Genomic DNA, 10,148 nt, shown 5'->3' on the forward strand with positions numbered 1-10,148 from the left:
TGAGGGGCCCCAAAGGACCAAAGGACCAAAATCTTAAACTCAATGCGGAATTTAACTGGAAGCCAATGAAGACTGGATAAAGGAGTGCGGTTTATTAACGTACACTGGCTTGGCCCTCCCAGTTACACTTACAGTACAAACACTTTGTAGGACGCAGCAAGAGATACACTCAACACCACTGCCATCTAACGTCTCGGAAGTGCAACTGCATGCAAAGTCTAATACTTGCAAATGAGACAAGTGGACAGCACAGTTGGCATAATTACATCAATGTTGCATTTTAAATTACGAATATGACGTCATTATTAAACAGTAGACATTGATTAACACATTAACGCTGTGTTTTTCAACCTTTTTTTGAGCCAAGGCACATTTTTTTCATTGAAAAAAATCGGAGGCACACCACCAGCAGGACTCGTTAAAAAATTAAACTCAAAAAAAAAAAAAAAAAAAAAATTAAACTTTTATTGACAATAAAAAGTTGTTGTCGCAATTGTTGGATATGACTTTAAACCAAAACATGCATCGGTATAGCTCTTGTCTCAAAGTAGGTGTACTGTCACCACCTGTCACATCACGCCGTTGTGTGTAGTGTTTTAGTTCTTGTCTGGTGCTCCTATTTTGGTGGCTTTTTCCTCTTTATTTGGTATTTTCCTGTGGCAGTTTCATGTCTTCCTTTGACCGCTATTCCCCACACCTGCTTTGTTTTAGCAATCAAGAATATTTCAGTTGTTTTTATCCTTCATTGTGGGGACATTGTCGATCATCATGTCATGTTCGGATGTACTTTGTGGACGTCGCCTCTGCTCCACAGTAAGTCTTTGCTGTCGTCCAGCATTCTGTTTTTGTTTACTTTGTAGCCAGTTCAGTATTAGTTTCATTCTGCATAGCCTTCCCTAAGCTTCAATGCCTTTTCTTAGGGGGCACTCACCTTTTGTTTATTTTTGGTTTAAGCATTAGACACTTTTTTTACCTGCACCCTGCCTCCCGCTGTTTCCGACATCTACAAAACAATTGGCTACCGGCTGCCACCTACTGATATGGAAGAGTATAACGTGGTAAGTCGGCCGATCTCCACAACAACACATCATTTGCAGACCAAAATTACTGGTTTGCAAAAAATATTTTTAACCCAAATAGGTGAAATTAGATCATCTCCCACGGTATCTCACGTGTGCCGCGGCACAGTGGTTGAAAAACACTGCATTAACACACACAAATTGAGTACCCAGGTAGCGGGAATTAGTAACAGTCCCTAAAACTAACACACTTTTCTTCATGTTTACCGAAACATATATATTTTGTGTAACTGACCGAAACAAAACAAAACAAACCTGCCACTCGTCCCCGTGAGTGACAGGCACCATAGCGGCTCCTAAATCAATCAAGCGATTGATCCTTCAATCAATTGATGCATTTTGTGCATTAAAGATGCCCAACCCAACTCTCATGAAATCAATATATGCTAATCTGTGTGAACAAAACAGCCGGGCGTTTCCGCTGACTAAGCAAATTAGCGCAATATATAATATTAATAATAATAATACATATTTTTGCATTATGCCCAGGGCCAATGACACGATAATGGCCCCTTTGTCACACTCTGGAGAACCCTGACCTAAAAAGGAAATTGCTGTATCTGGCGTTGTGGCTTGTGCAACCCTTTGAGACACTCGTGATTTAGGGCTATATAAGTAAACACTGATTGATTGATTGATTGAATTAATTGGCTCTAAATAGGCTCCTCGATATAATACTTAATACAAAATGATGTATTATATATAAATATAGAATTCAGTCTCGAATGCGCGCCAAGAAGAAGCAACAAAAGAGCAAATAAAGCAACACATGAACGTGCGTATGAGTGAAGTGAATTATATTTATATAGCGCTTTTCTCTAGTGACTCAAAGCGCTTTACTTAGTGAAACCCAATATCTAAGTTACATTTAAACCAGTGTGGGTGGCACTGGGAGCAGGTGGGCAAAGTGTCTTGCACAAGGACACAACGGCAGAAGCGGGGATCGAACCTGGAACCCTCAAGTTGCTGGCACGGCCACTATACCAACCGAGCTATACCACCCTGCAAGTGCATCTACTTATATCGATCTTATTTGATAAGTATCAATACCCCAAAAGGGTATAAAACTAACTATGGTCACTTCACGTTCATTCAAGCGTGCGTAAAAGTAAGCACTTGCGGGGGGGAAAAGCGCGCACTATTTCCACGTGTTTCTATTGACACGCCAAACCATAATAACGTCATTCTTTTTAAAACAGCGACAAGCCCACCGGGGGGAGAGAAATCTCCGGTTGGTGATCTACCGGTGATCGGTAACGGGACTCGGAGCGCACAGCTCTCCCATTCATACGCACGGGATAAAAATGAGTGTTTTTTTCCATCAATACAAACCCTAAAAGCGATTTTATTTTGAAGGAAAATACGTTTATCTCTAATTAAGAGTCCCAATCAATAGTGTTACTAATCAAGCCACGACGAACTCCATTGTCCGACGTGATGAAATCATTTCAGGAAAAACAAAACAAACAAAAAAACACCCAAACGCATCATGTCATTCACTCGCCCAGCCAGGAAAAAAACAAAAAAAAACAAAAGTGCGTCGAATTTCCCACGACACCTGAACGTGACATTTACCTCCTTCCTCCGCCGGGACTTCCACGCTCGCCAGAAGTGTCAGTAAACACGCGCCAAGCCATGTTGTTGATAAATCCATCTTTTCAAAATAAAAGTAAAAAAAAAAAAAAAAAAACACACAAAAAAAATACGTTTTCTTCCTCAATTTTTTTTTTTTTTAGAAACAAAAAAGTCCGAAGGTCCTCCTTAATTGCGCGGGGGGGGGGGGGGGGACAAATAATAAATAGTTCACTGCGTCTTCCGTGTCTTTTTTTTAAATGTTCCAAAATCCATGTCGGCGCGTCATTATTAGAAAGTAGTCCGGTGGAAGTTTGTCGAGACGTGAGGTGGGGAAAAAAGTCCGCTTCTTTATGTGAAAAAATAAATAAAAATAAAAATAATAAAGAAATAAATAAATAAAAGCACACGCACGTGCTTACAACATTATGTGCATTTATGTTCCGGATTTACAAAAAAAAAAAGGCGCAATGTGTTGTCGGACCCCCCCAAAAAAAAACTCTCCGGAGAAAAGAATAACGGAGAGTTTCTCCCGCGTCCTCCTGCTCACTGGAAGCTTCTTGACTCAAACGCGCTCTTCTCTCTCTCCCTCTCTCTCTCTCTCTCTCCCTCCCTCTCTCTCTCTCTCTTCTTTCCCCTCCGAGCTCCGGCGCGCAATGACGACCAGCAGCAGCAGCGCTCACTCAGCTTGTCTGCGTCTGCGCACGCGTGTATCGGATTACAGTGGGCACCTCGTCCAGCCCCCCCCCCCCCCCCCCCCAACCCCTCCTGATTAAAGAGCAGTTTAACCCCCCCCCCCCATCCAGCATTCCCACATTAAGACCACCTCCTTTGCTTTTATTTCATTTACCCCCCACACACACTCCCCTCCATCTATACCCGGTTTTTATTACTCATTTCACATCTTTCTTGCTTGCTTTTTCCATCCCTCCGTCTACGCTGTTTATTCCAGGAGATGAAAAAGGGCAAAGAGCTTTTATGAGGCGTGCCGGCTGGTTTACAGGCAAACACCCACAATGGGAACACGTGTTAAGACTGCAGCCCGTTCATGTCGACGTCGACGTGAACTGTTGAATTTAATTCCAGCATGACTCAAGTGAAAGTGAAAAAAGAAAAAGTACCAGATTTTTCAGACTATAAAGCGGACTTAAACCCTTTCATTTTCTCAAAAATCGACAGTGCGCCTTATGACTCGGCGTGCCTTATGTACAAACCCCTAAACCAGGGTCTTTCTGGTTTGTTTGAAATAGGGACGGATACAGAAACATGGATTTTTTTTATTTATTTGTTTTTCCTTTTTTTCCAAATTCAATATTACCATTTCTTTTTTTATTTAATTATTTTATTTTTCTATTAAATTATTTTGACATTGTTTTCTAATTAAAGGTGACCACTACATTTTATTTATTTATTTACTTACTATTAAATTATTTTGACATTTCATTTTTTATTTTATTGATTTATTGTTTTATTAAATAATGTTCATTTTATTATTTTTGAAATAAAATGTGAAAATGTATTTTCTAATTAAATGAATTAATTTTTTTATTAAATTATTTTGAAATGTTTTCAAATTAAATGTGACCATTTATGTTTTCTTTAATTAATTTATATTTCCATCAAATTATTTTGACATATTATTTTATTTCATAGATTTTTTTTTTATTGAAGTGTGAACATTTATTGTTCCTATTTTCTTAATTTATGTCTCTATTAAATAATTTTGACATTATTTAAAATTAAATGGGAATATTTCCCCTAACACAGATGACACCGGATGCCCTTTCATTTTCTCAAAAATCGACAGTGCGCCTTATGACTCGGTGCGCCTTATGTACAAACCCCAAAGCCAGCGAAGTTGGAACGTTCTTTCTTTCTTTCTTTCTGGTTTGTTTGAAATAGGGACAGATACAGAAGCATAGATACCTGAAACAGTCATCCAATGTATGCATCATAGTGTTTGTAGCCAAAGCTAATTTATAACACTTAATTTATTTTTCTATTAAATAATTTTGACATTTTTGAAAAATTAATTGTGACCATTTCCATTTCGTTTTCTTATTTTTTTATCTATTAAATTATTTAGACATTTTATTTTTGTATTTTATTTATTTTTCATTAAATACGTTTTCATTATTTTTTTCAATGAAAAGTGAACATTTATTTTTCTAATTTTTTTTATTTGCTTTATTATTAATCGGAAAAGGTTGGAGTGCCATCTCCGGGTTGGGGAGGAGATCTTGCCCCAAGTGGAGGAGTTCAAGTACCTCGGAGTCTTGTTCACGAGTGAGGGAAGAGTGGATCGTGAGATCGACAGGCAGATCGGTGCGGCGCCTTCAGTAATGCGGACGCTGTATCGATCCGTTGTGGTGAAGAAGGAGCTGAGCCGGAAGGCAAAGCTCTCAATTTACCGGTCGATCTACGTTCCCATCCTCACCTATGGTCATGAGCTTCGGGTTATGACCGAAAGGACAAGATCACGGGTACAAGCGGCCGAAATGAGTTTCCTCCGCCGGGTGGCGTGGCTCTCCCTTAGAGATAGGGTGAGAAGCTCTGTCATCCGGGGGGAACTCAAAGTAAAGCCGCTGCTCCTCCACATCGAGAGGAGCCAGATGAGGTGGTTCGGGCATCTGGTCAGGATGCCACCCGAGCGCCTCCCTAAGGAGGTGTTTAGGGCATGTCCGACCGGTAGGAGGCCACGAGGAAGACCCAGGACACGTTGGGAAGACTATGTCTCCCGGCTGGCCTGGGAACGCCTCGGGATCCCCCGGGAGGAGCTGGACGAAGTGGCTGGGGAGAGGGAAGTCTGGGCTTCCCTGCTTAGGCTGCTGCCCCCGCGACCCGACCTCGGATAAGCGGAAGAAGATGGATGGATGGATGGATTATTAATCTATTTTGACATTTTTTCCAATTAAATTTAAACTTTTTTAAATTTATTTATTTATTTTTCTATTACATTGTTTTGACTTTTTTTCAAATTAAATGTTACAATTTATTTTTTTATTTAATTATTTTATTTTTCTATTAAATTATTTTGACAATTTTTTTCAAATTAAACGTGACCACTAAATGTTTTTATTTATTTACTTACCATTAAATTATTTTGACATTTCATTTTTTATTTTATTGATTTCTTTTTTTATTAAATAATGTTTAATTTATTTTTTTTAAATAAAATGTGAAAATGTATTTTCTAATTAAATGAATTTATTTTTCTATTAAATTATTTTGAAATGTTTTCAAATTAAATGTGACCATTTATGTTTTCTTTAATTAATTTATAGTTCTTTCAAATTATTTTGACATATTATTTTATTTCATTGATTATTTTTTTTAATGAAATGTGAACATTTATTGTTCCCATTTTCTTAATTTATTTCTCTATTAAATTATTTTGACATTATTTCAAATTAAACAGGAATATTTCCCCTAACACAGATGACACCGCATGCCCTTTCATTTTACGGTAAACAAGGCACAGACTACAATTAGTTCATTCAAATATGTTGCCTCTTGCCCCCCCCCCCCCCCCCCCCTCTTGTCCAAGAAGTTAAACAATGTAAAAATATGACATATTTGAACAAAAAAACAACACACATATTAGTGAAGATAAATGCAGAAGGGGTATGAGAAATATCGCTGTCATCACGCCAGTATTGACCCGCACTGATATCAATAACATACAGTATTTGGATCGATCCAGCCACCTTTAGTAAACACACACACCATCAACCTGTCAATCAATGTTGATGTTTGAGGTCTGAAGGTATTAATGACTTTTTCCATGACATGACTTGTGGTGTGTGTGTGTGTGTGTGTGTGTGTGTGTGTGTGTGTGTGTGTGTGTGTGTGTGTGTGTGTGTGTGTGTGTTTTAGGAGATAAATCATGGTCCCAATACGGAAAAACATTGCATCTAATAGAGAATGTCTCATTTGCACCCCTGGTGGTGAAATCTATCAAAATCAGGGTGGTTCCAAAAAGGAGGGATTTTTTAAATTGACTGTGTGTCGGGTTTAAAAGTGCTCCCCCTCCGGTCAACATATGAAATAACAAGTGTGTGTAAGAAATTGTAATGCGCTCCCTTTGGCCAAAATTAATTAAAAAAAAAATATATATATTTTTGTAGAGACATACTGTTATAACGTGATGATTAAAATTCAACCATACAATAAATTCAAAAACAAATAAATGAACTAAAAGCGGTCTTTTTCTCACAATGTGACAACTTTTTTCTTATAAAATTGGGAACAATTTCTCATATTCTTTCTGTTTCTGTAATATTGCAATATTTTCTCGTAAAATTATAACTTTTTTTAATGTAAATGTATTACATTTTAATGCAAATGGCGACATTTGTCATATAAAATTCTGACTTGTGTCACAATATTGCCAACTTTTTTTGTTGTTCTTGTAAAATAGTGACATTTTTTTAGTAAAATTATGACTTTTGTCATAATTTTGCCAAACAAGATTCCAATTATTATTATACTTTTGCCAAAATGTTTATGTTTTCTTATAAAATTGTGACTTTTGTCGATTAAAATTACGACTCTTTTCGTAAAATTGCCAACATATTAAGCTTTTCTTGTAAAATTGCGACTGTTTTTTAGTAAAATACCAACTTTTATCATAATATTGCACAAATGTTCAGGGTTTTTCTGTAAAATTTTGACTTGCATTGAGTAAAATTGCAAGTTTTATTACAACACTGCCAAAATTCTAAGTTTTTCTTGTGAAATTGTGACCTTTTTCTTGTGAAATTCCAACTCATTTTTTACAAAAAGCTTTTTTATATTTGCATAGTATGTATTTAATATTAATGTTGTAAATACGAATCTGTATATATCTAGAAAGGGTGGACCTACAGAGGTAGGCACTTTTCAGAGGTATCAAGAAGGTAACAAATACAAGAATGTATGTGTGTGTGTGTGTGTGTGTGTGTGTGTGTGTGTGTGTGTGTGTGTGTGTGTGTGTTCTTGTATTTCTACCCTTCTTGAGACATCAATAAGGAAAAGTATCTTCCATTTGAGGACCGGTGAACAAGTTAGGACATAAATCATGGTCCCAATACGGAAAAGCATTGCATCTAATAGAGAATGTCTCATTTGCACCCCTGCTGGTGAAATATATCAAAATTAGGATGGTCCCAAAAAGGACAGATTTTTTTAATTGACTGTGTGTCGGGTTTAAAAGTGCTCCCCCTCTGGTCAACATATGAAATAACAAGTGTGTGTAAGAAATTGTAATGCGCTCCCTTTGGCCAAAATTAATTAAATCATAAAATAAATATGTGTATAGAGACATACTGTAATAACTTGAATTAAATAATGAAGATTAAAAAACAATTACATACAATAAACTCCAAAACAAATAAATTAACTAAAAGCAGTCTTTTTCTCACAATGTGTCAACTTTTTTTCTTATAAAATTGGTAACAATTTCGCATTTTCTTTCTGTTTCTGTAATATTGCAATATTTTCTTGTAAAAGTATTACTTTTTTATGTAAAATTATTACTTTTTAATGCAAAATGGCGACATTTGTCATATAAAATTCTGACTTGTATCACGATATTGCCATTTATTTTGTTGTTCTTGTAAAATAGTGACATTTTTTGAGAAAAATGATGACTTGTCTCATAAATTTGCCATAATTTTGTGTGTTGTAAATACAAATATGTATATATGTAGAAAGGGTGGACCTACAGAGGGAGGCACTTTTCAAAGGTCTCAAGAAGGTAACAAATACAATAATTGTCTGTGTGTGTGTGTGTGTGTGTGTGTGTGTGTGTGTGTGTGTGTGTGTGTGTGTGTGTGTGTGTGTTCTTGTATTTCTGGGGAAATTTGGGGATTTTTCAAATTGACTGTGTGTCGGTTTTAAAAGTGCTCCCCTCCTCTCTGGTCAACATATGAAATAACAAGTGTGTGTAAGAAATTGTAATGCGCTCCCTTTGGCCAAAATTAGTTAAAAAAAATATATATTTATATAGAGACATACTGTTGTAACGTGAAGATTCAAATTCAACCATACAATAAATTCAAAAACAAATAAATGAACTAAAAGCAGTCTTTTTCTCACAATGTGACAACTTTTTTCTTATAAAATTGGGAACAATTTCTCATATTCTTTCTGTTTCTGTAATATTGCAATATTTTCTCGTAAAATTATAACTTTTTTTATGTAAATGTATTACATTTTAATGCCAAATGGCGACATTTGTCATATAAAATTCTGACTTGTGTCACAATATTGCCAACTTTTTTTGTTGTTCTTGTAAAATAGTGACATTTTTTTAGTAAAATTATGACTTTTGTCATCATTTTGCCGAACAAGATTCTAATTATTATTATACTTTTGCCAAAATGTTTGTTTTCTTATAAAATTGTGACTTTTGTCGAGTGAAATTACGACTGTTTTCGTAAAATTGCCAACATTTTAAGCTTTTCTTGTAAAATTGCAACTGTTATTGAGTAAAATTCCAACTTTTATCATAATATTGCACAAATGTTCAGGTTTTGTCATATAAAATTCTGACTTGTATCACGATATTGCCATTTATTTTGTTGTTCTTGTAAAATAGTGACATTTTTTGAGAAAAATTATGACTTGTCTCATAAATTAGCCATAATTTTGTGTGTTGTAAATACAAATATGTATATATGTAGAAAGGGTGGACCTACAGAGGGAGGCACTTTTCAAAGGTCTCAAGAAGGTAACAAATACAATAATTGTCTGTGTGTGTGTGTGTGTGTGTGTGTGTGTGTGTGTGTGTGTGTGTGTGTGTGTGTGTGTGTGTGTGTGTGTGTGTGTGTGTGTGTGTGTGTGTGTGTGTGTGTGTGTGTGTTCTTGTATTTCTGGGGAAATTTGGGGATTTTTCAAATTGACTGTGTGTCGGTTTTAAAAGTGCTCCCCCTCTGGTCAACATATGAAATAACAAGTGTGTGTAAGAAATTGTAATGCGCTCCCTTTGGCCAAAATTAGTTAAAAAAAAAAATGTATATAGAGACATACTGTTATAACGTGGAGATTAAAATTCAACCATACAATAAATTCAAAAACAAATAAATGAACTAAAAGCAGTCTTTTTCTCACAATGTGTCGACTTTTTTCTTATAAAATTGGGAATGGTCATATTCTTTATGTTTCTGTAACATTGCGATACTTTCTCGTAGAATTATTACTTTTTTATGTAAAATTATTACTTTTTAATGCAAAATGGCGACATTTGTCATATAAACTTCTGACTTTTATCACAATATTGCCAACTTTTTTTTGTTGTTCTTGTAAAACAGTGACAATTTTTGAGTAAAATGATGACTTTTGTCATCATTTTGCCGAACAAGATTCTAATTATTATTATACTTTTGCCAAAATGTTTATGTTTTCTTATAAAATTGTGACTTTTGTCGAGTAAAATTACGACTCTTTTCGTAAAATTGCCAACATTTTAAGCTTTTCTTGTAAAATTGCGACTGTTATTGAGTAAAATTCCAACTT

The 10,148-nt window shown here is 35.5% G+C and overlaps 1 protein-coding gene across 1 annotated transcript in view; it reads right to left on the reverse strand.

Annotated features, from left to right (window-relative positions):
* Positions 1-2,733, reverse strand: part of LOC133574147 (neuropilin-2-like) — a 335,141-nt gene extending 332,408 nt beyond the window's left edge. Inside the window, exon 1 of the mRNA XM_061926222.1 lies at positions 2,655-2,733. Within this exon, the coding sequence (XP_061782206.1) occupies positions 2,655-2,733 (79 nt within the window). The remainder of the gene's footprint in view (positions 1-2,654) is intronic.
* Positions 2,734-10,148: the final 7,415 nt, after the last annotated feature.

This window comes from Nerophis lumbriciformis, linkage group LG31, assembly GCF_033978685.3.
Source record: "Nerophis lumbriciformis linkage group LG31, RoL_Nlum_v2.1, whole genome shotgun sequence".
Lineage (NCBI taxonomy): Eukaryota > Metazoa > Chordata > Actinopteri > Syngnathiformes > Syngnathidae > Nerophis > Nerophis lumbriciformis.